The sequence below is a fragment of the Pleurodeles waltl genome, chromosome 12, assembly GCF_031143425.1.
Source record: "Pleurodeles waltl isolate 20211129_DDA chromosome 12, aPleWal1.hap1.20221129, whole genome shotgun sequence".
Classification (NCBI taxonomy): Eukaryota; Metazoa; Chordata; class Amphibia; order Caudata; family Salamandridae; genus Pleurodeles; species Pleurodeles waltl.
In genome coordinates, this window is record NC_090451.1 from 172,770,110 (window position 1) to 172,796,259 (window position 26,150).

At 43.3% G+C, this 26,150-nt stretch overlaps 1 protein-coding gene across 12 annotated transcripts in view; it reads left to right on the forward strand.

Moving 5' to 3' along the window:
• GSE1 (Gse1 coiled-coil protein) overlaps window positions 1-24,933 on the forward strand; it is a 931,659-nt gene extending 906,726 nt beyond the window's left edge. For all 12 annotated transcript variants that reach the window (XM_069217784.1, XM_069217785.1, XM_069217796.1 and 9 more), the window contains 7 exons: window positions 9,683-9,795; window positions 10,619-10,889; window positions 11,787-11,900; window positions 14,064-14,447; window positions 15,761-16,045; window positions 21,594-21,697; window positions 23,788-24,933. In XM_069217784.1, coding sequence (XP_069073885.1) covers window positions 9,683-9,795; window positions 10,619-10,889; window positions 11,787-11,900; window positions 14,064-14,447; window positions 15,761-16,045; window positions 21,594-21,697; window positions 23,788-23,922 — 1,406 coding nt within the window. In that variant the 3' untranslated portion in view covers window positions 23,923-24,933. The remainder of the gene's footprint in view (window positions 1-9,682; window positions 9,796-10,618; window positions 10,890-11,786; window positions 11,901-14,063; window positions 14,448-15,760; window positions 16,046-21,593; window positions 21,698-23,787) is intronic.
• Window positions 24,934-26,150: the final 1,217 nt, after the last annotated feature.

Here is a 26,150-nt window from a genome sequence, read left to right on the forward strand (position 1 = left end):
TCTGTTTTGACGTCTTGATTTGTCTTTCTCGTTTATTGGTACAGAATCTCAGACCTTATATTATGGGGACACATCCAGGAGTAGTTGCCTCAGCTGAGAATTTAAGAAATCGATTCGCTTTTCGTGCTGCTTTTTTGTGTACTTTTGCCGAGTTCTGAGAATCTTGATATGGGTACCTACAAATCTCAGTGCTTGCAGCCATGCTTCGGCCACTAGTACCTTCTGCTGTAGTCATTAGTGCGATATAACGTGTCAATCTTCTGCTAGAGACTTCCCCAACTCCTAGCTAAATTAGGATTTGACTAGAGTAGGTTCTAAGACCAAATAGCATGCAACCAGATTTGAAGCTTTCTGGGGATGTATTATATGCTGCCACAATTTTTTGACCTAGAGAATTAGGAGCCCTCCCAATTCCAGTGAATTTGGTTTGTAATCTAGTAATCATTTTTGACTTTAATCTCTCCTTTCCTATCGTCTTGTAGCAAGAGACTGCTGACCCGAGCCTTCTTTTGCTCCAGATCAGATTACGGGAATCCCTTTTACCTTGGCCGTCACACCAACTTGAATGCCAAACTTCAGCTGATCCAAAACAGTGCAGCTTATCTTGTTTGGACTCTATATATGATTCGATTAATGCACATTTGGCCACTCATTCTTGGCGACTTCTGAGAAACTGATCTTCCTGCAGTGTGAACCTCTTCTAGATTCACACACACTGCATTATTCAGCCAACTAGTGGGTGGGTCCAGAATTTGACCTTGTTTGTTAAAGCATCGACCGTAGGCGGAGTCATAATGGCTCACTCTGACATCAACCAAAAGCCCACCACTGTGGGCCACGATTTTAGATTTGGTTTTTTGAGCACCCAAGATGGTCAGGATGTGGAGTCTGTGCATTTACTAGTTTATGCTGTGCATGTGGAACTGTCTTGCTTGATGATGCTCAATTCGATGCCGGTTTTGCATCGAAGAGATAATAATTTTTCAGTGATGCTGGTTCGAAATAAGTCTTGAGTTACATTGTTTCTCATCAGTGGTGAACTGAAATTCATCACATTGATCACAGTCCTCCATACTCATGGCATATAGGACATGAGCCGAAGTATTGCAAACATGTAGGTGTCCTGTTCTAATTCCCAGGCTTACAAAGTAGCAGCAGTGAAGTATCTCCTGCAGTCGGAGCGCCCCAGTTCATGCTTAGATCATTGTTGTCATGGAGGGCTTCGCCTACAGACCCTTCACTGGACTGCAGTGTTTTTCCCATAACGGGGACTGGTAGTTATCGGTCATTCAGGATCAAATACTTCTAAGTCGAGCCAGTCTCTCCTGCCTTCCCAGCCCGCTTCCCTTTTCCCGTAGCTTTATCGTTCGATGGCATCTGTCGCTGTAGATACACATGGTATGCATGAGCTCGCCATCTGGTGTTGGGTCGGAGTGTTACAAGTTGTTTTTCTTCGAAGAAGTGTTTTCGAGTCACGGGACCGAGTGACTCCACCTTCTGTGCTCATTGCGCATGGGCGTCGACTCCATCTTCGATTGTTTTCTTTCCGCCATCGGGTTCGGACGTGTTCCTGTCGCTCCGAGTTTCGGAACGGAAAGTTAGCTGAAGACGGAAGATTTTCGACGGTATCGTTGCGATCCGGTTAGAGATAGACACATACGACGACGCGTTCAACATCGAAGCGCCTCGGTGCCCTTCGGGGTAGATTTCGGCACCCCGTCGGGGCCTAGTCGGCCCGACCGCGTGGAGGACAACGCCGATGGATCGGACCCCGTTTCGATTCTGCCCCGAATGCCACAACAAATATCCTTATACGGACCTACACTCGGTCTGTAATCTGTGCCTGTCACCCGAGCACAGCGAAGAATCCTGTGAGGCCTGTCGGGCGTTCCGGTCCCGAAAAACTCTGCGCGACCGTCGAGCGAGAAGACTCCAGATGGCGTCCACGCCAAAAGAGCGTCCACAGTTCGAGACAGAAGAGGAACAGGAGGAATCCTTTTCCATCCAGGATTCAGACTCCGACGAGCTACACTCTACAAGAACTGTGAGTAAGACGTCGAGATCAAACCTTAAAAAAGGAAAGAAGGCCCAGGGGACGCCACTGCCAACCGGCCATGGCTCCACCCAAATTCTCGGTGACCAACAATCGGCACCGAAAAAGGCCCATTCAGTGTCGAGATCGTCCGACTTCGGTCGAGACACCGGCACGCAGCCTCCTCGGGACCGAGAGAGTGCTAAACAGAAGCATCGACACCGAGAGTTCGGTGTCGACACCGATCGACGCCGAGACAGTGGCGCCGAAGACCATAGAGGCCAAGAATTTTCGGCACAGAAAAAGAGGAAGGTTACCTCGGAGCCGAAAAAACAATCGACAGGGCTTTCGGAGCCGAAAAAAGCGACATCAGACCCTGTTTCTGGCTCCTATACCGAAGAGCATTCTATGTCTTCTCAAATGAAGAAACATAGATTTGAACAAGAACTGCAATCCACTGACGTGGATCACACGCAAAAGCGTATCTTTATTCAGCAGGGGACTGGGAAGATCAGTACCCTCCCACCTGTCAAACGAAAGAGAACGCTTCAGTTTACTCCTCAGCAACAAACAACACAAAAGGTAACACCTCCTCCCTCGCCTCCACCTGTAACTCCGGCTTCGCCAACTTACACCCCGTCACATTCGCCAGCTCACACCGCCATGAGCCACGACGACCAAGATCAGGATGCGTGGGACTTGTACGACGCACCAGTGTCTGATAACAGCCCAGACACATACCCAACTAGGCCATCACCACCGGAAGACAGCACAGCCTACTCGCAAGTGGTGGCTAGAGCAGCTCTATTCCATAATGTGGAACTACACTCGGAACAAGTAGAGGATGATTTTTTATTTAACACCCTCTCCTCAACCCACAGCTCCTACCAAAGCCTGCCGATGCTCCCAGGCATGCTACGCCATGCAAAGGACATTTTCAAGGAGCCAGTTAAAAGTAGGGCAGTGACGCCTAGGGTGGACAAAAAGTATAAGGCGCCTCCTACGGACCCTGTCTTCATCACCTCTCAGCTGCCACCAGACTCTGTGGTGGTAGGGGCTGCCAGAAAACGGGCAAACTCACACACTTCTGGGGATGCACCTCCCCCAGATAAAGAAAGTAGGAAGTTCGATGCAGCCGGGAAGAGGGTTGCTGTCCAAGCAGCAAACCAGTGGCGCATCGCAAATTCACAAGCGCTGCTAGCGCGATACGACAGAGCCCACTGGGATGAGATGCAGCATCTCATTGAACATCTCCCAAAAGATCTGCAAAAAAGAGCAAAACAGGTTGTTGAGGAGGGTCAAAACATTTCCAACAATCAAATACGCTCCTCCATGGATGCAGCAGACACGGCCGCAAGAACCATTAATACGTCGGTTACCATCCGTAGGCACGCATGGCTCAGAACGTCTGGATTCAAGCCAGAAATTCAACAGGCAGTGCTTAACATGCCAGTAAACGAGAAACTTCTGTTCGGTCCGGAGGTCGACACAGCTATAGAAAAGCTCAAGAAGGACACTGACACTGCCAAGGCCATGGGCGCACTCTACTCCCCGCAGAGCAGAGGATCTTATAACACCTTCCGCAAAACACCTTTTAGAGGAGGGTTTCGGGGTCAGGCCACACAAGCTAGCACCTCACAGTCCGCACCGCCCACCTACCAGGGACAGTACAGGGGAGGTTTTCGGGGCCAGTATAGAGGGGGGCAATTCCCTAGGAATAGGGGAAGATTTCAAAGCCCCAAAACCACTACCAACAAGCAGTGACTCACATGTCACACACCCCTCCCACACAACACCAGTGGGGGGGAGGATACGTCAATATTACGAAGCATGGCACAAAATAACTACAGACACATGGGTCCTAGCAATTATCCAGCATGGTTATTGCATAGAATTCCTGCAATTCCCTCCAGACATACCACCAAAATCACAAAATTTAACAAAATACCATTCACAGCTTCTAGAGATAGAAGTTCAAGCACTACTGCAAAAAAATGCAATAGAATTAGTACCAAGCACACAAATAAACACAGGAGTTTATTCACTGTACTTCTTGATACCAAAAAAGGACGAAACACTGAGACCAATTCTAGACCTCAGAGTAGTAAACACATTCATCAAATCAGACCACTTTCACATGGTCACACTACAAGAAGTGTTACCATTGCTCAAAAAACACGACTACATGACAACCCTAGACCTCAAGGACGCATATTTCCATATACCAATACATCAATCACACAGGAAATATCTAAGGTTTGTATTCAAAGGAATACATTACCAATTCAAAGTATTGCCTTTTGGTTTAACAACCGCTCCAAGAGTATTCACAAAATGCCTAGCAGTAGTCGCTGCACACATCAGAAGGCAGCAAATACATGTGTTCCCGTATCTAGACGACTGGCTAATCAAAACCAGTTCGCTCACACAATGCTCAAACCACACAAATCAAGTCATACAAACCCTCTACAAACTAGGGTTCACCGTCAACTTTGCAAAATCAAACATTCTGCCAAGCAAAGTACAGCAATATCTAGGAGCCATAATAGACACGACAAAAGGAGTAGCAACGCCAACTCCACAAAGGATCCACAATTTCAACAGGGTCATTCAACACATGTCTCCAAACCAAACAATACAAGCAAGAACAATACTACAGCTCCTAGGCATGATGTCCTCATGCATAGCCATTGTCCCAAACGCAAGACTGCACATGAGGCCCTTACAACAGTGCCTAGCCTCACAGTGGTCTCAAGCACAGGGTCACCTTCTAGATCTGGTGTTGCTAGACCGCCAAACTTACCTCTCGCTTCTATGGTGGAACAGTATAAATTTAAACATAGGGCGGCCTTTCCAAGACCCAGTGCCAGAGTACGTAATAACAACAGATGCTTCCATGACAGGGTGGGGAGCACATCTCAATCAACACAACATAAGAGGACAATGGAACATACATCAAACAAAACTGCATATAAATCATCTAGAATTATTAGCAGTTTTTCAAGCACTAAAAGCTTTCCAACCAATCATAACCCACAAATACATCCTTGTCAAAACAGACAACATGACAACGATGTATTATCTAAACAAACAAGGAGGAACACATTCAACGCAGTTAAGCTTGTTAGCTCAAAAAATATGGAAGTGGGCAATCCACCATCAGATTGGTCTAATAGCACAGTTTATTCCGGGGATCCAGAATCAGCTGGCAGACAATCTCTCTCGAGATCACCAGCAAGTCCACGAATGGGAAATCCACCCACAGATTCTGTACACCTACTTCACACTCTGGGGAACACCACAAATAGACTTATTTGCAACAAAAGAGAACGCAAAATGCCAAAACTTCGCGTCCAGATACCCACACAAGCAATCCCAAGGCAATGCCCTATGGATGAACTGGTCAGGAATATTTGCTTACGCTTTTCCTCCTCTCCCTCTCCTTCCTTACCTAGTAAACAAATTGAGTCAAAACAAACTCAAACTCATTTTAATAGCACCAACTTGGGCAAGACAACCCTGGTACACAACACTGCTAGATCTGTCTGTAGTACCACACATCAAACTGCCCAACAAACCAGATCTGTTAACGCAACACAACCAACAGATCAGACACCCGGACCCAGCATCGCTGAATCTAGCAATCTGGCTCCTGAAATCCTAGAATTCGGACACTTACAACTTAGCCAAGAGTGTATGGAAGTCATAAAGCAGGCCAGAAGGCCATCCACTAGACACTGCTACGCAAGTAAGTGGAAAAGATTTGTTTGGTACTGCCATCATAATCAGATACAACCGCTAGATGCAACTCCAAAACATATAGTAAATTACTTGCTCCATTTACAAAAAGCAAAGCTAGCCTTCTCTTCTATTAAAATACACCTTGCAGCAATATCTGCATACCTGCAAACTACCTATTCAACTTCCTTGTATAGGATACCAGTTATCAAAGCATTTATAGAAGGGCTTAAAAGAATTATACCACCAAGAACACCACCTGTTCCTTCATGGAACCTAAACGTGGTTCTAACAAGACTCATGGGCCCACCTTTCGAACCCATGCACTCTTGCGGAATACAATTCCTAACCTGGAAAGTTGCCTTTCTCATCGCCATTACATCTCTAAGAAGAGTAAGTGAAATTCAAGCGTTCACAACACAAGAGCCTTTTATACAAATACATAAAAATAAGGTCGTCCTACGACCTAATCCAAAATTTTTACCAAAAGTTATTTCACCATTCCATCTAAATCAAACGGTAGAACTACCAGTATTTTTCCCACAGCCAGATTCTGTGGCTGAAAGAGCACTACATACATTAGATGTCAAAAGAGCATTAATGTACTACATTGACAGAACAAAGAACATCAGAAAAACTAAACAGCTATTTATTGCATTCCAAAAACCTCATGCAGGTAACCCAATATCAAAACAAGGTATAGCCAGATGGATAGTTAAATGCATCCAAATCTGCTACCTTAAAGCAAAAAGACAACTGCCCATTACTCCCAGGGCACATTCAACAAGGAAAAAAGGTGCTTCAATGGCCTTTTTAGGAAACATCCCAATGCAGGAAATATGTAAGGCAGCCACTTGGTCTACGCCTCACACATTCACCAAACACTACTGTATAGATGTGCTATCCGCACAACAAGCTACAGTAGGTCAAGCTGTATTAAGAACTCTATTTCAGACAACTTCTACTCCTACAGGCTAAACCACCGCTTATGGGGAACTAACTGCTTACTAGTCTATGCATACCATGTGTATCTACAGCGACAGATGCCATCGAACTGAAAATGTCACTTACCCAGTGTACATCTGTTCGTGGCATCAGTCGCTGAGATTCACATGGACCCACCCACCTCCCCGGAAGCCTGTAGCAGTTCAGAAGTTACCTTCAATTTTGTACATTTGTATATATTACTTAATCCTTTAATAGGTACATACTTACATTTTTCATTGCGCGGGCACTATTACTATAGTACAACTCCTACCTCACCCTCTGCGGGGAAAACAATCGAAGATGGAGTCGACGCCCATGCGCAATGAGCACAGAAGGTGGAGTCACTCGGTCCCGTGACTCGAAAACACTTCTTCGAAGAAAAACAACTTGTAACACTCCGACCCAACACCAGATGGCGAGCTCATGCATACCATGTGAATCTCAGCGACTGATGCCACGAACAGATGTACACTGGGTAAGTGACATTTTCATTTTCATGAGCTGTTTTTTTATTCCCACTACGGTACCCACCACTCCATCCTTGCAGGGGTTGGGGGAGTCGGGACTTTTTGAACATTGCCCTGACACGTAGACTCCTTATTTCTCAACACTACATCAAAATTGTGTAATACATTAATAATATCACCCAGGCGTGCACTTCTAGCTGGGTGCCCTCAGCTGCAGGCTCTCCCTATAAGTGCTGGAGGGATATTGCATGCGTGAGTAGAGGTGTTGATTTGGTATTCTATAGTGTGGTCTGGCCAGTTCTTCCAGCCAGAATATTAATGGTTTACACCACACTTGCAAATGTATGTGTTTTGCTTGTTTGAATGCATTGAACCTTTCAGTTAAAACATATCAAATTGGTAGGTTTGCTTGTATCATTTGATTAGTTATATTATTGGTTAAGCCGGGGAAGACTTCCTTTTTTTTTTATAAGGTATATTGATTTTGGTTTATTTTGTCTATGCTCTCTCCATGGCCCGCAACGCACACATCTTATACAGTCCCGCTTCTTACTTTCCTTGACCTAGGAAACTACAGTAAACAGAAACTGTAATCCCTTATACATTTCTTTCCATGTTTTTCATGATATAAATGTCATCATGTTCCTACTGTTAGATTCTCCCTTCCTTCCTCCTTTAAAGGATCCCATTGATCGCTCCCCAAATTAGTGTCTTTAGTGTTTTTTCACTTATTGCATAATTGTTCTGTTCGTTGGAGTAAGTGAGAATTATTTTACGGGTTATGTTTAAGCACATGAAGAATTAGGGTCAGAGAGCCATGCTTGGTGCTTACTTGGTGCGAACATTGGGGTATGGTGCCAGTCATCTCACCCTTTTCTATGATCTCGCTTGAGAGAGCAGCTGTTGCCAGACAGCTATGTGAGCATCATTAGAGAGGGCCTTTGACCACGACCACAAGTTGGGAGCAAGGAGTACATGGTTTGATTGGGTGGACTTTGTGTGCTTCCACAAAAAAGTGCTTCCCCTGCACACAGTTGTGATTATTTTGTTTATTTATACAGCTGCTTGAGCTTGACCTTTCAGGGGCACACACATTAAATTGTAATTCTGTAAAAGTGCCTTAGATAACTAGATTTTGTATGGTGTTTTTCTCTGGAAGCGGGCAGATGGGAGTAGGACACTCTTTTAACCTACATGGATGTTTAGCTTTGGCTTGACAGTGCAAATGTCACCTGGCATGTTAATCTACAGCAGTATTATTCTACAGTTTTTTTTTTTTGTCCGCACAAAATCATTCCCACACTATTATACAACATGCCTTTTAAAGCCCGACCTATTGCTATTTCCAATGTTATTTGATGTATGTTGCTTTGACAATACTAATAATACCCACGAGGTGGTGCTGTCTCCTTACATTTCAACTAACGCAGCCTTGGGCCTCGAGTCCTAGAATTACTTCATGTAAATTACGGGTTTCATTTCCATTGCCATTTGCTGTGCCGTTGCAGTGTGCGCAACAACTCATGGCTTACCTCGCTAAAGCTTTTACCCACTGTTATATCAGATTCACTTTTTTGTACAGAATCTACAAGGCTGCCACAGGGGCCTCCGCATGCCTTCACTAAGCATTGCTGTGCTTCTGCTGGCAGATTTGTCCGAAAAGTCTTGCAGAAACGTGGTCTCGTTGATCACTTTGTGTTTCTTCCTTCTATCCCTTCTGGGTTAGGCTGTTGTGAGTTATTGAAATGACATGGGCGGCTGTGGCCTGATGGAAATTAAGATCTTACTATGGGAATTCGAAATGATGAAACTCTTACTCAAACCACCCTAAACGCACGCCCCAGCCAGGCCTTTCTGTGAACCATAGGTGGAAGTGGTTTGATCTGACTTCCCATGCCATCTCTCGCTTTTACGGCGATGATGAACAAGTTACATCGCTGGAAACGGTACACTGACAAAAATATCCCGAGGTGCGGCCTAGTTCGGTGACAGAGAAAGTGTTGTACTCTGTACACCTCGCAAAGGAATGCAGTCAATACTCTTGACACTGGGCTAAACCCAGATTTGTTCCCACAGTCTAGGAATATTTTTACATAGTTTGAAAAGTGAAAATTTCAAGAAGTCAAGAATTAGCTGAGGCACTTTGTGAAATCTGACTTAAATGATGGTTAAAATGCCCTTCAGTTTTTTCCCCCAAACGTCGTCTTTTTTGATGATGACAGTGGCACTGGTGCCCCACCAAATATCCTTTTCCAGCTTTACTAGACACGTTATATTATTTTTTTATTTTAATATTGGAGGAAGACTTGCTATGAATATTTCTTGCACTTCAGTTTGTAGACTGTTTTTTTACATAGGGTGGTATGATTTTTAACTTTTGTTTTGGCCTCCTGGTTAGAACAATGTTGTGCATATTTGTTCCCTCTGTCCTCACTACCTCGGCACTCTTTTACGACAGGTTACTATTATGACCTGGATGATTCTTATGATGAGAGTGACGAAGAGGAGGTCCGAGCCCACCTCCGACGAGTCTCTGAACAGCCACCACTCAAGCTGGACACGTCTTTGGAGGTACAAATCTACTTTACCTATCTCGCTTTGCAATGTAATATGTTCAAGCTATTCATAACCCATTATGCTGGCGCTTTGTAAAAGTAGTGTGTTGGGCATTTATGCTGGCAACATTGTGCCCTGGGCTGGTAACTGGTGTTTCGAGGTTTGCTTTGTCCATGGCAAGCGCCGGGGCCAGGGTGTTCCACCCCAGCCTTCGCTTCTGACGCTCCGGCACAAATATGGCAATGCAGCTCTTGAGCACGGAACCGTACTGCCAGGACTTGTCGCGTGGACTTGTATTATAATATCATTCATCAGCCGTAAGTCAGGGGAGAGCTCACGGTGACCACACTGCCGCAGCCTTTGCTTCTCATCCAAAACTTCTTGAGGGGGACTCTTGCATGGCACAATTGGAAAACATGTTATTGCCAAGCAGAGACTACACCAGTATGAAGAGACTGCAACTTGGACAAATAAAGAAGTCTGCCTTATCTTCTAAACTATGATTGATTTATTGTATATATTTACAAACATTGATACAGAATTGAAATAACATCTACTAATTCATTGTTTTTTTTCAGTTAAGAAAACAGTATATTTTTTCCTTGCTTAATCTTTGTAGAAACACATTTTAAATATGCACAGGGAAAATCTTTTGGTAGTTATGAACATTGATTTCTTCTGGAATGTTTGTGTGTATATGATATTTTTGTATAATTGGAGCCGAGGGCTGCAGGCGATCAAAGACGAGTAGAAAGTCAACAAGTGATAGGAGAGCTGGCTAAGTTGTTCTCTGAAATCGTATTTGATCACCATCCTGTTTTTATTTTGGATCCTGCAGAAAGTGGAGTTTCTCCAGATGTTTGGTCTCACTACGCAGCAGCAGAAGGAGCAGATCCTCACTCAGAAGCGGAGGAAGCGGCGGCGCATGCTGCGGGAGAGAAGCCAGTCTCCTCCCACTGTCCAGAGCAAGCGGCAGACACCCTCCCCGCGGCTGCTCCTCTCCACCCGTTACAGTCCTGATGACATGAACAGTAGCCCCAACTTGGAGGAGAAGAAAAAATTCCTTACTATCTTTGACTTGTCTCATATCAGCACAGAGCGGCGGAAAGGTATACTACTCTGGGAACTGCATATTAGTGAGGTTAACTTGACCTTGCATTGTTTGCCAAGAAACAACCGCATATATGTATATATATATTTTAAATCTTTGTATTGATATATTTTCATCAGTATAGCAAGATAATGCTTAGCAAAAATGACAAGGTAAGGTCCGACTCAGTTCCAGCTACCTCACCCATTAGCAGTGACGGTATAAATCAGTTTGGCAGTGTGGCACACGGCCCTTTAAGTGCAATTCTGGAGAGGCCAATCCTCCACCCTGCACCACTGGTGCATTTTCATTTTCTTGGTACTCAGTTCTTGTTCCCATGAAAGTGCTTGTGCAGAACATGCACAAGAAATATGAGGACCTAAATCTATGTCACCTGAAGGCATGGGGAGAGTGGAAATATCCAGTCCTGCATAAATACCCCAGGGCTGCAAACAGCGTAGGGAGAGTGAGTATAATGTTAATGGGGTCCTGGACCTCATCAGTAGATAATAAGATGAGATTTCAGGTGAAGAGGGAAGTAAGGGGCGTCAATTCTCTAAAATATATATAAGGCATAAGATAATCCTAAAAATATAGTAGGTACTGAATAAAAGCTCTACGGTTGCAGCAGGCAGGGGTAGCTGTAAACTGTGAATATGGTTAATGTTGAACGCTTGGGTTGTGACCGGCACTAAGTGGGTTTTGATTAAAGAACCCTGGCAGTATCTAGGATGTAACTTAGCATTTTGCCCTCTGTTGGCTGTTTCCCGTTTTGCCTAAAAGAAGGAATTGTTGAGCGGCTTGAATTTCTTCATCTGCTATCCAATTCAGTGTGTTAAGTGCCTCCCCTATGCTCGCCCACACGTTGGCAGACGTGCCGGCAAACACGCATTGATCTTGGCTTTTCTTCTGGCAGATAAAGAAAAACTTGTTGAAATGCTTCATGCAATGAAACAAAAACAAGCAACAGCAGAGCAGGAGAAAGACCCTCCAGCAGTGCCATGCAAGAGCCCCAACATCAACCCTATCGGTAAGTGTCAAGAAGGGAGTGCTTGGTGGGCTCCCGATGTCGATTGAAAGATTAGGAGAGCTCATTCCATGGCTTCAAAAACCATAAAGGATAAATTGTGGTTTTGTGGCTAACGCAGTTATCTGATTGGAGAAGAAGCAGGTCTTACTGCTTTAAGCTTAATAGACTTTTCTTCTTGCCATACGCTGTTAGCTGGGACTTCCTTGATTTCTGTGATAGGACAGGACACCGACGACACCTAAAGAATATTTTACATCAGACTACTTATGTGAGCACCCCTTATGAATCACTCGCCCCGGCTTTCTCTGCTCATTTGTTATGTGGCTTATTTGGTTTCTTTTTGAGAGCTCAGCAGGGAGAATGTCCGTCTGCATCAGTTTTGTTCTGAATTCATTGGGAACGCTGTAGTGTCACTACTGGATACTTGAAAGGCCACAATGCACAACAAAGCTTTGACCGCACAACCAAACCTTATTCGTCAGTTCCTTTGCCTTCAGCCAATCCGGACTGGATCGCGCTACAGACTGTTTTCTACCACACTTGTCCAAAGACTTGTTTTCCCTGGAATTGTTATAGGCACAAGAGTTTTTTGCACTTTCAATAGGGCCTACGATGCTCGTTTTCAAGAAGACACACTGACTTAGCGATAGTTAGTGGCAGACCTTGAGCCTCACTGCGTTTATTGCTTGGGGTATGGGCATGCAGTCAGTCTCTCACAATTCATGGGTGAGTGTGTGTGTGAAATTGTCATAACCTGTAACGACAAAACATTGTCGTTGAATGGTCCACTTTGGTAAGTTTTCTTTACAAATTGCTCAATTCTTTTTTCAGGCCAGCTTAGCTCTGTTTTCTGTCAGCTAGTGCTTCAGTGTTTCGTGTTCCTGGTGCCATACTAGGCGCTTCGTGTTTTGCTGGATCTCACAAGCCCCATTTCTAGTTGTGCTTTCTGACATGAGGGGAAGTCCAGTGTCCTTTTTAGGTCACGTGCGCAAGCGCCCTGGCCTGTTTTAATCTATCTGTGGGCTTTTAACCACACCCATCACTGTCGCTCATTCATGAGCTCGCCTTTGAAAAATCCTTTGTTATCATTGGTAAATGCTTTACGTTTGCCCCTCCTTGGGGCAGTTTAGTTACTGCCTTGGCCATCTACCCTGTTACATGGATAATTGCATGACTGCCGATACGTTTGACTGTGTGCAAACTTCTTTTCCCTTTAGTGCCTCTCCTTCGCGCTCATGCACATGGCAGCCATGGAGCTTTGAATCACCTTGCTTATGTCAACTGTTTTACTTTTTGTTTTCAATTTATGTGGCAAGAAAAATCCAGTTAGGAATTTACCATGCTAATAGCTCTAAACTCGAGCAAATGCAAGACCCATTGCATTGCAAATGCTTGTCTTTCCCATTCGTGCCTCCAGACACAGCAATACATTAGTCATGCAGGTACTTTACAGTCCTGATTTAGAGTTTGGCATATCCTGTCTGCTGTAGTACAAGTGCTGTGGTATATAATGCACTTTTAGTAAAGTGGATAGGGAGTATATTTTCCACCAAACTCTTAACTGGGTCCTTTGAGGTGGGACAGTTGCATCATTTTTCTTCGTGTTGTTTTTTGGTCATCCAACTGGTATGATCATAACAGACTGGTCATTTTTTTGTAATGCCTTTTTAGGCAATCCCCTGAAAATGAGTGAATGAATTAAAGTTATCATTCTCTCAAGAGACTGATCGTCTCTTCTACCAACAGCGTAGATCTGCTTTTATTAAGGACATGGGCGCAGAAGGTGATAACCGGGCTTCCCAGAGACACCTACACCTCTGCTTCTGGTACTGAATGAATTATACATTGGAACTGCAGTTCAGAGGTCTCTGATGCCAGGACAGAGATCCGAATTAAATTAAGAAGGTTGCAGGATAGTCTGGAGTCTAACAATGCTTCAAGCTTTCCTGGGATAAGAAAGAAAAGAGCTCTTATCAAGTCCCTTATAAAGTATTATTCAGGTCTCCTTTCTGCAGTTAAATCACTCGAGTTTAAGGGTAATGGATTTGTATTATTTCAAATGTGTATATAGACTACAAAGTTTGACAATAAAATGTAGTGTGTTTAGACTGTGGTTGCTTATAAGGCTCAGCCTAGTCAAGTGCTTTTTCTTTCTTTTACAAGACGAGCAGCCAATACCACCAGTCACCACAGAGCCTGAAAAACAACCTGACATCCCTTCAGCTGTATCAACCAAACCAGAGGTCCAGGAGAAACTGGAGCCTATTGTCACTGAACTGCCCAAGCCGCCAGAACCTCAGAGACTCAAGGAAATACCCATGTTTGTCCCCGAGAAGGCCAAAACAAGTGATGCACCATCTGCCAAGAAAAATCTCAGTATATTGAATTTCATGAAAAGCCCACCACCCAAGGAAAGCTCGGTGCCCTTATCACACAGTCTGAACGGGAAGCACAAGGCTTGGGAACCTTTCATTGCTGAAGAATTTGCACATCAGTTCCACGAGTCTGTACTGCAGTCCACACAAAAAGCATTACAAAAGCACAAAGGTAAAGGACGTGGATGTGGGTGGGACAATTACAGGAGCTGGGCAGAAGAGCAGGGTATATTTGTAGGACCCAAGAACTGGTGGAGACGCGAGCTGGGGATTGGGATGAGTAATATGCAGAGGGGTGTATTGGTTATTTCGAGGTATCTTTGGTGGCGGAGAGGGGAGCGGAATTAGGGAGGAGTGTTTTTGCAGCATAAATCTAATTATAAAGTTAGACTTTGTGTATGATCCCAACATTAGGAATTAAGGATTAATATATTATCTTGTCGTTTTTAAAATGTAAAATAGTGGACCCAAACCCTAGGGGTATCTCTAATGACTGACATCAACAGAAAGCTACAATACCCGCACATTAATGCATTCTTGAATCCATTTCTCCTAACCACTAGAAGCATATTTGACGTTGGCCTAAAGTGCCACAGAAAACCAAAAAAGCCAATTCATCTCCTGAAGTAGCTGTTGCCAATGTCAGTTGTGGTCCATCTTTGTGTAACGTCAAAAAAAATGATGTATGCATCATCCTGTTCTTAAATTATAAAAATGTAGGTGAGCCCTTGTGGACTAAGCTCTTCCCTGTGAGTACCCTGGTTCATAGTTGCAGACAAATTTCCCCAAGATATTTTATATGCAACCCAGCATTTGTTACTTTCCAATTCCTTTGAAAGGAAATATACACCTTATATCTTTGTCCCGTGGATAACCAAGGCTATTGTGTATGTACCGTTTATTGTAACTTAGTGCATAACTTAGTAGCATGTTACACGCAGCGGAGCGCGTCAATGCCGCCTCATGGGTAGTAAGTACCATATAAAGACACGTTTACAGTTACATCCTCAAAAGGAAAAGCTAAAGAAGACTTTACATTTCAGATTCAGGGTAATTCTTGATATAACCCGAACTGTGGGAGCTCCAACATCCATCATCTGGAATGGCCTCGTCAGCGTGCTTCGTAGTTAATGTTGGGTAAAAGGCAATCTGTGGGCGGTGAAGAGGCACTGCCGACTTTAGGTCCTCCACGTAGTCACTCTAGTCGCTCACTGTATTCCACAAAGTTAACATTTTGGTCCACTACAAGATACCATTCCTGTCCTAGCCACGAGGTTTGGAATTCGATGCAGCACAGTGTGAGACTCTATAGTAGAAATACGCTGCAAAACTACTGATCAAAACCTAGAACTTTGTAACCTTTTTGTGTTAGTTTTGCTGGTCTTCTCAGTGGATCGGGTGTGTGCTCTTGTAAATATGAGGCTATGGGTTGTTTTTTTAGTAGTCTGTTAAAAACGTGCATGTCTTTCTGTGGGTTTCTTGTAGGAGGTGGAGCAGTGCTTACTTCAGAGCAGAATCATAAACAGGACGCCTCCATCCACTATAACATTCCTGAACTTCAGAGCTCGAGGGTAATACCACAGCAACAGAATGGGCACCTAGACCCTTCGCTGCCAGGGAGAAATGGGGCTGACTCCATGGAGGTGGATAGAGAATCCCAGGAGGAGGAATCGGATGACTCAGAGGACGAGGGTGAAGAGGAAGAGCCCCCTAGGTCCAAGTGGCAGGGGATAGAGGCCGTTTTTGAAGCCTATCAAGAACACATAGAAGGTAGGAAAAGTATATATTACGGATTAATTGTATCTGGAAAACAATTTACTGTCAGTCTTCACAGACCACCCAGAGTTCGAGGACCTTCTCTCTCCCTTTAAAGAGAAGAGCGACAACAAACATTAAAGTGAGTCAGTTGCATCATTATGTTGATCGGCGCAGCCTGCTCTTGTATATTCTAATCCGCGCTCTATTCCAATGGCTCTTCGGAGAACAATATTTGCCACCCGCATCAAAACAAAAATCATGAGGCAGTCACTGCCACCCTCCTAAAATTGAAAATCAAAAAAATTAATTCCTTTAACTGGATGAGACCCTACCCAAAATAAGTATTGTAAGATAAACTAGGCTGCATGCAAGTATTAAAACGTGAGGGTGAAGAAAATGTCAAGGTACTATTATTTGATATTTCAGAGTTTGAAAATGGGGGGATCGCTAAATAAAATTACCTATATTTGTTACGTATCCATTAGGAAGATCATACAAGTTAGGCTCTTTATACTGACTAGAAGGGTACTCGCCAGGTAACCTAATCAGACGATTGTACATTCCATCCCATGATCCTAGAACTTTTATCAACTCAATAGGAATTTGTTTTCAGTAGTCTATGTTTAGGATTAAAGACAGAATGCTTTAGTGTAGGCGTTTTCATTTGAGTTGAATGTAACAGATTATTTAGACAACATTTTCCATGAAGAATGGCCATAAAAATTGCTCCACGCTGATGATTTCTGTCTATTTATTCAGTTTTCATATGTATCTCAGAAGTTTTTTTATCAGATAATGTGCAATTGATGGTCAAAAAATGTAAATGTACTTTTATTTTCAATTTGTATTTGATATAGGTTTCTGATTATGTTAACTGGTCTGTGTGGTCCAGTTCTGTTACAGTCAACGCTGCTGTGGGGTTTTGATGGTCTAACAGCATCACTTACGGCATATTTATTTATTACACTAAAACAGAAATCTCTCGCCTTTTCTGTAATGAGACATTTCTAATGTATTAAAATAGCCCAGTACTACTAATGACTTCGATCATTTTTGCAGCAGTGACCACATTAGATGCCACCACAATAATGTCCATGCCTTGTGGGATTATAATAGAGACCACCCGCATGTATGTCACAATTAGGGGTGGGCAGAACTCGCAGTTTCATTCCACCGCGTTACATGAAAACTCTGTAAGACTGCAGAGTTCGGCGAATGGGCACATCATGACACTCAAGTTGATTTTTAGCTCAGGGAGCTTGTTGTGCGCTGACAAATCAGCACAAACTGCACCATGCGGCGCGCCAGGGGGTGCTGCTTCTCGATTGATTTTGCTGTTGCTTGAGTAGATTTCCTACTAGAATGACAGCTTTGTGACTGTGAACGGTCACAACCAGCTGCGACTGCCCGCTTTGTGGAAAGTACGCTGGTAGCCCTCCTAGAGACTGAAAATCACGCTTGGGGATGCCAAACCTCACTTGTCAACTTACCACTGGCGAGAGCTGCATGTGAGAAAAAACTCCACCTCACAGAAGCGGCTGAAACAAACGTAACGCGGAGTGGCCAAACTTACACCAATGCCGCCAATGGGATGGAATTTATCACCCACCGCTATTCACAATATTGAGTGACAACATGCCGTCAGTCAAACATTTGTATCTAGATTAAGGCTTGCATGATATCATGAAGGAAGCTATACATAGGCAAGTATACATTTTGTTTTTAAACTTTTTATTGGTTTTAACAAAAGTGATAAACTGTTGGCAGCACAGGGAGACATCATCATTTATGACATGCCAACTGAACCATAAAGTGATAAAGTAGGAAAACGGAACCCACAGCGCTATGTTACATAGCAGGCTCTGGGGCCCTAATCCTGGGCGGGAGCTGTGAATATCAGGGCTACAGGAGCGTGTATCCCCGAGAGCAGAACATGGTCTGGCTGAGCAGGGTTCTGACTGTTCACCCCTGTACCTAGCCCATTCCTTCTAAACTTTGTAGTGTTTCTGGGGACATCCCCTTGCCAGGTAAACTGGGCGTTCCAATCCCACACAGTAATCTATACCCTTGTCTCTTAGGTGGGAGCCACTACCTCCTTCCAGGCACGCATGATATCTCTTTTAGCCACAATCAAAGCCAGCTAGAGGCGTGCCCTTTGATATCAATTGCCCCTTAGATCATTTATGATGTGCAGAAGGTTAAGTTTGGGATCTCTGTGATGTTCAACCCAACACTTCCTCCAAACTTCCCATGACCCCATTCTAGAAGTGAAAGAGTGCGCCAGGCAATCCCTGAATGTATGAGGTATGCCCCCTTGGGGATTGTCACATCTCAGGCATTGCCCTGTGGCTGTCATGCCCATGTGGTGCAACCTTGCTGTAGTGAGGTAGACACAATGAAGGAGATTGAGCTGGATCAGTCCAAGTGGGGGTGCTTTTACCCCCTCCCTCGGAGCTTTTACCCCTTCCCTCCAGTCCTCATTGGCCTCAGCTCCCCCTCCCATGCCTCCATCACCCCCACCACTGCATCCGGAAAATTGCGTAAAAGCATTTTGTAGATACAACTTATGCTCTTTCATATTTGTATGAAGAAGTTTTGCTTCTAGAGGGGAGTACTCAGGATTGCTTCCTCAGACTGTATGATCGGCAGAGGTGCTTGACAGTGCTGTAGGTAACTGAAAAATTGTGTTCCATGCATATCGTACACTTAATTGTAGATTTTGGAAGGACTTTAACGTCCTGTTGTGCATCATATCGCCCAATACGGATATGCCTATTGTGTTCCAGGCAGAGAAGCCCGAAGGGCTACGGCTTGCGGCAGTCTGGTGCCCCGCCAGTGGAGTATTCAATGTCAGCTTGTCCGCCCACCCCATGGATTTCATAGCTGAATTCCAGATCCCTACAGCCACACTTGTGGTGGACAGAAAAGCCTTTGGAATGGCACTGCCGTAAAGCAGATGTGGGAGATAGTGACGACCTATTGCCCATCCCTCTGACGCATATGCTAGAGCATGGAAGCTCTCAGGCCACCACTCATTAACTGTAAGTGGGTGTACCGCCCTCTAGTACAAAAGAATGGCGGGAGTAGCAAATTTATAACTAAATATCTATCTATAGATAGATATATCCACCTCCAAGATGCTATGGTTGTCGGTATTCTGGATACAAAATGTTCGCAGGGTTTGTAAGATCTCTGTGAGTATAAAATGTCTCCACATGAGTAATGGAATAACAGCAAAAAGTGGGAACTGGTATCAAGAAATTACTAACTGCTATAAAACAACCAAACACATCTGGGATTATCATTCAAAGAGCAGGTTTAAATATATTTGAGGTTTTCAGTCATTGTGTTTTCAAACATCAGCATATCACTTTCTAAAAACACACAGTTTTCTGTCAAAGAGACTCTTTTAGTTTTAGAGTTAAAAATCTTAGCATTTTCACACATATGCTGTAGGACTGAGAATGGAGACATGCGCTCTCTCTCTGTCTCTCTCTCTCTCTCTCTCTCTCTCGCAAATAGCTCCCAGTTTTCAATTTTACAGTTTTTTTTTCTTCTTTTTTTTTCTTTTTTGTCTTTTTTTTTTTACAGATAAGTACGGACAGAAACAATCTATTTTCCTGTTGCTATTTATTTTTAAATATGGAAAATACTGAAAATGTTTTCTCTTGGACGATTCTGACTACTGTCAATCATGCATGCTAGGTCAATAGCGGTGCAAACCGACAGGAGAGTTAAAAAAAAAAAATAATAATCTATAGAAGCTTAAATCATTGCAGCACTACATCTAAGAGGTTCAACATTGCAAATGAATTCAGATGACGGTATTATAGCTGTAAATAGCTAACACGTAATGGACATTAAAACATAAGTAAACATTTGTTGATTTAATAAACGTAGATACCCATTGCAGCTTAATTTTTTTACACAAACCATTTAATAAATATGTATAAATTCAGACAAAATGAGAAAAGAATAAATATGGATAAATACAGATAGAAATGTCAAAAAATAAAAAACACAAAATAACTTTTGAGACCCCAGTGGACACACTAATAGTGACTACGGTCTCACCAGAAAAAACAAATTTGTCCTTAAATATTGATAATGCAATAAGGAACATCTCAGCTTGATTAAAGCTCCCTGCAATAGTAGAGAGTAGATACATTGGAGTTTGATGTGTGCTTGTTTTAAATGTAAAGAGGCTAGAAAACAAACAAAATGACACCCTTTTTAATGGAAGAGAGATATTGTTTTGGGCCAGTCACAAATTCCCAAAATATAGTAATGTGCAAGAGAATGTGCCCTACTTTTATAAAAGACCTGTACATCAAGCACAGTGCAATTTTGACAGATACTAAAGGGCTCCACCTAATTGCTCTATATTCAGACTGTATGTCATAAGACTATTTTCAGAGGTGTGGAGGAGAATGCTTCCACCTATTAAAACACCAGTGACAATCTGAACATGATGCGGACAAGATTACCTACCTCTCCTTTAGACAAATTGAGAAGCCACAAACTATTGAAGAGAAGAAAGAATTTATTCCCTACTTCCCTTCACCGGTCACTACCTTACGAAGAGTAAAGTAAACTGCAGGCCGTAACCACTGAGCAAACTAGTGTACAATCTTTCAAGGATTTAATAATATTACACAAACCCTTGTAATTATACCCAAGGTGGGATCATCTCCACATTATTAATAGGCTGGATCATCTAACCATTTTCTTAAATACCCCACAATGCAATGATGAAAGATTGTTATTCATTGTCTGGAGAGTGCTAATAGTTTACTTACAGATGTCAAACTTTCCTAGCAGCACAGCATTGAAGTCTCCAGTTGCTAAGCTGTATAACAGATGTTATATCTAAACTTGTCTATTACCTAGGAACCCAGAACAAAGCAGCAAGGGTATCAATATCACAAGAATACTTGTCGCAACCTCCGTTCACCCAGTTAATCTTTTCTGTGTTATTTTACAATCCTTGATGAAACACAATACTGTGACAAGTCTTTAATTGTTTCCAGATAACTGTAGGTTTATAGTGTAGATCAGAAGCTTGTTTCGATGTGTTTTGGGAGTCGTTGGCATTTTGAGCAGTGCTGTCCACAAGCCGTGTGAATCGGTTCTTGGGTGGGATCGCATACTAGTGTGTCCCAGCAGCGAGTGCTGTTGCGAGCTAGGTGGTACCCCACAATCCGATATATCTGTGCCGTGTCGGATGTGTGTGCAGTGCTTTTTTCTAAAATGCATTGCTAGATTTTCTGCATTTCTCTCATTTTATGCATTTTCTGGCCACTACATGCGCCTGCCAGACAAAATATGCGCAGTGTCAATACCAGCCCATGGGTAGTGCTGATGAGGCCACCTCGCAAATGTCTTAACTTTCAGGGGTTTTTAAACATTAATATTAGTAGAACTCTTATTTGAGTGACTGGTTACGGTTTTTTTTTAATGATCATCTGTGAGTGTACTGTTTAAAACTTTTTATTGTCTTTTTATTTTACAAGAAAAATTAGAAACGTGTTTTAACTAAAGCAAACCTTTTTGATTACAGAGCAAAACATTGAGCGCCAGGTGTTGCAGACACAGTGTCGGCGGCTCGAGGCCCAGCACTATAGCCTCAGTCTAACTGCAGATCAACTCTCGCACAGCATGGCGGTGAGTTACTGACATCAGTCCCCAGACCTGCACCAATAATGACAGATCCTTACAGGTAGCTCATTCACATTCTCCAGTTGTAGACTAGGGAGAATGTGGCCGACGCGTTGTGTAACATGAGGTACACGGGCCTTTCTTTGGAAAGGGTGATGTTGTTTTTTTTCACCTTTTTGTTTAGCAATAAAAACCGGATTCCACTAACAGGGGTCCAACGTGAAAATCAGAAAATGGGTTCTGTGGGTCATCTTAATGATTCAGAGGCGTGGTTCCTTTAGTGTGTCTGAAAGATCAGATTAAATCTACTGAAATATTTGTAGTTCACAAAGGTTGGGCATTCAGCTGTCTGGGCCCTGCAAACTTCACTGGTCAACCTTTCTACTTGCATTAGTTTACTATTCCAAAGAAACCTGTAATCCGTGCCCATTCTAAACTATGCCCTCCTCACTTTGTGCCAAATTTACTAAGAAGGCGCGTAACAGAGCGCAGCAACGAAGGTTTAGAAAATCGTCATATCTACTCACGATATATGATTGGTCTATCTCCCTGCACTGGTGCACTTTTAAAAGCCATGCACCAATGCAGACACACGTACCATAGTGCAAGCTCGTCTTGTGTTCTCCATTGGGGGCGTCCCGTCAAGTCCAAAGACTGCTCTCCAGGGTTTTCTCACTTTGTATCCGCGCTGCACAATGCAGTACACATGCAAAGTAGGAAAAACGAGGAGAAGTGAAAGCATTGCTCTTTGTTGTGCCCGCCTCAAGGAGGCGTAGGGATACGGTGCAAACTCCTGTTTATGATTCTTTGTAAATAGGGCGAATAAGTGCTTTGGAAAGCAAGAGCGTCAAGTGGCATTTTACTATTCCCTGTTCCCACACAAGAAAAGCAGAAATCTTACCTAATGCATCTTTTTTGGGGGTATTGATTTGTTCAGAGTACAAATCTCAGTATTATCCAGACAGTTCAATGTTTCAATTGTACCTTCTGTGGCATTTTCCATATTTAACAACTTAAAGTTAACACACAGTACATTAATGGGCTCATGGTGGGTTTATGGACTTATGTCCTATTACCATGGATATTTACATATGTCAACACTTAGTATCTGCCCTCTTTCTCCTTCCTTGCTATTTCTCGAACATGGCTTTAGTGGAAGAGAGGCGTCTTTTACTTTATTTTATTTGATTGTGTGTATTCTGGCATGAGTGTGCCACATTAACAACAGAGTAACACGTGATCAGAGAACAACAGGCAGGGAGAAAGATCACGGACATCCAGCAATTTTCGGCTGTTTACACTTTGGGGGGGGCAAATGACAGAAGTTACATTAGAAGCTCAGTGACTGGGTGATTCCAGGATTTGGTATTACAGTTCATGTAGAGTCATCGAAAAGTCTTGAGGGACTTGGAGATCATTTAATTGAGCTCACCATCTAAAGCTTGGAGTGCCTTCTGTATTCTCATCTCCCTGGAGTAGCACTTTACATGTTTTAAAGTTCAGAGATGTTGCTTTTCATTGAGACAAAAATGAATAGAAAAAAACGAAAACAAACCAATACAGGAAAATGTATATCTGATATCGCAGACTAAATTTTCATGCATATTAGTTCTTAACCCTTTGGAAAGTGAACTGGAGTGTAATCTATATCACAGGTCAGAGCAAGTAAACCTCGTAAAGGTTAAGTATGTAAACACAGAATATCCGTATAAATTAGGTCTGTAGGGAAAGTGATCCGTAATCCCAGTTAAAAAGGATGAACCCCTTGCGCCCTCACTAGGTGATGCCACTCCATTACACTCTGGAGTGAGGATGGCAAGGCACTCTTGGCTTGGGGAAAAGGTTGAGGGATGCTGCGTTGACTTTATGTGAGGTGGAGTGGATGAGCACAGCAGCTCTTTGCAGGTGACAAATGCCAGAATGGCCATTTGCAAGAAAAAGTGCATTCAGAAAAGAAAGTGTGCCTTTTTTTTTTTAATTCCATTCTAAGCATTATGTGGTCCTCGGAGGATAGACTCGTGAAGCTCACCATATATTGCCACAAACATTCATTACGTGCTCGTCACACTGCATTTTCTTTCTGTTTCTTCACACAGGAGCTACTGAACCAGAAACAGAAGGTCGTCTCGGAGAAGGAGCGCCTCCAGGCCGAGCTGGACCACTTCCGAAAGTGCCTTGCCTTGCCTGCAACACAGTGGTCTAGGGGTTACTTCAAGGGCTACCCCAGGTGACGCCCCCTTGCACTAGGCTGAACATACAGTATAGAAATGTTATCTATTTTATTACCTTGAATATTTAATATTTTTCACTGGGAGGATTGGAGCTAACCTATTAAAACGTGCCATGCATGGAGCAGAGGATGCTGAGACTTGGAAAAACAAACACGGCCGACTTCACTGCAGTTTGTAATTTATAGAATTCTAAGCCGACCTGCATACGAAGCCTGGTGTTTTTAAATCCTCCTTCCTCCCTTTGCACCACTTTTAGCAAAGCATCTTTTCCTCCTGGACGAAGGCCGCAGCAGCAACACTAAAGGCAAAAGCATCTTCTGTCGCAGTTTTTTTTGGCCTGGATCAAACACAGATTTTATCTTTTGTTGCCATAGTAATAAGACTAAGAATGGGACCTGTTGTCTTTTAAGTTTTTTTTGCTGTATGTTTTCCCTCTCACTGGAAGTCCAATGATTCCTTCTTAGCGCGAAGAAGAAGCGGGTGTAATGTAAGTGAAGGAACTGCATCCTACGGGCAGCTAAGCTACCTGATTGGAGCACGAACGTCGTCCACGCCTTTAGTCTGTGTTGCAATACTGGATTACTACTCACCCACAGTAACGGGACTTTCGCTCGAAATGCACTTAATGGAAATGACTGAAAAACAAACTGTCGGCGGAAGATACCCTACCTGTTCTTCTCAGAAAGGATGCACACGGCACGTGCCTGTACCGTCGAACTCCTGAGGAGACCGAGTCCTCTGCAAGCTTGGAGCTAATGGGGTGGGGGTCATACGTGAGGTGCTTCAGACCAGCAGCCACCACAAAAAACTGTACATACAAAGCAAGGTTATTTTTTATGTTTTTATGACTTTCATTATTATAACGCCTGCCATTTTATTTTAATTCCACCTTTTTTTTGGGGGGTGGGAGGTTCTGCGGGAGGGGGACACAAAATATTTGCTTTTAGTGTTTGTACTGCTGCTGGTCAGGACGTTGATATTGAAGTGTTTCAACAAATTCATTAAAAGGTGAAAAAAAAAAAAAAAAAAAAACGAAACGATTTTTCACTGACGCATGATGTGATCTCACTACTTTTTCTCTCTCCAAGGATGCAACACCAGTTGATTATTCCATTTGGTGACCTTCACTCCATGCGCTCTGTCACCTTCACCCCGTGGCTTTACAGCATGAGTCTTTCCTTGATTCACATGATGTGCACGCATTACTCCACCATATAGTAGTTGGGTCTAGAAGTGTCAGCTTTATTTTTTCCTGTTTGTGTGTAACCTCCAGGTATGTACAACTAGAAACGTCTGCGTGTGGTCGCCATCTTTGATTCTGTTTTCTTTTCCATTGTTGTGATTGGAAGCAATCAAGAGCTCGGTTGTGGAAGCTGAAATGTCGACATGACCACAGTATTTTATCTCAGCAAACGGGGGTCTGGGATCACACCCACTGTCTCCACTAAGGCATGAGGTGTGGTAATGGGCCAACCAGAGAAAGATAACCCTGAAGGCTGTACAACTGCTGGGGACCCAGAACAAGATACAGACAGGCTAAGCAGGCAGAGAAGCGCCTTGTGGAAGCGGTAACTGAAGCAAAAGATAGTAGAAAAGAGTTTCAAGTTAAGGGAAAAGCCACAAATGGATCTCTTTGCTATCTTGGATAATGTGAAATGCCAAAGCGTTGCATCCAGGTATCCACACCACTGGTCACTAGGGAATGCTCTGCCCATAGACTGCCAGGAAAATTTGCATAAGCTTTTCTGCTAAGCTCACTAATACCTTAGTACTGAACCGATGCAAACAAACTCCGATGACACTATTTTGATAAATGCCCCAGATCCCTCAAATGGGCTAGACGAACGAGTTACTTACCTTCGGTAACAACTTTTCTGGTGGATACATTAGCTACCTGTGGATTCCTCACCTAATGAATACTCCCATGGCGCCAGCATTCGACGGAAATCTTCTTACTAGTCTCTGCACGTCGACGAGGACGTCACTCTAGCCCACGCGACGCCGTCTGACGTCATACAGGCAATAAGAGGTCCTCGACGACGTGCGGGCGTCAGTACCAATCATTTTTTACGTGCATGAGAACAACCAGGCAATGCAATGAAAGAGCAAGGCAACATCCCATTATATTGTAAAAATACACAACATTGCATGAATAACTGTAAATCTTTTATATATATATATATATAACTCTCTCTTTTTAAAAATATATACACACATCAAGTATATAC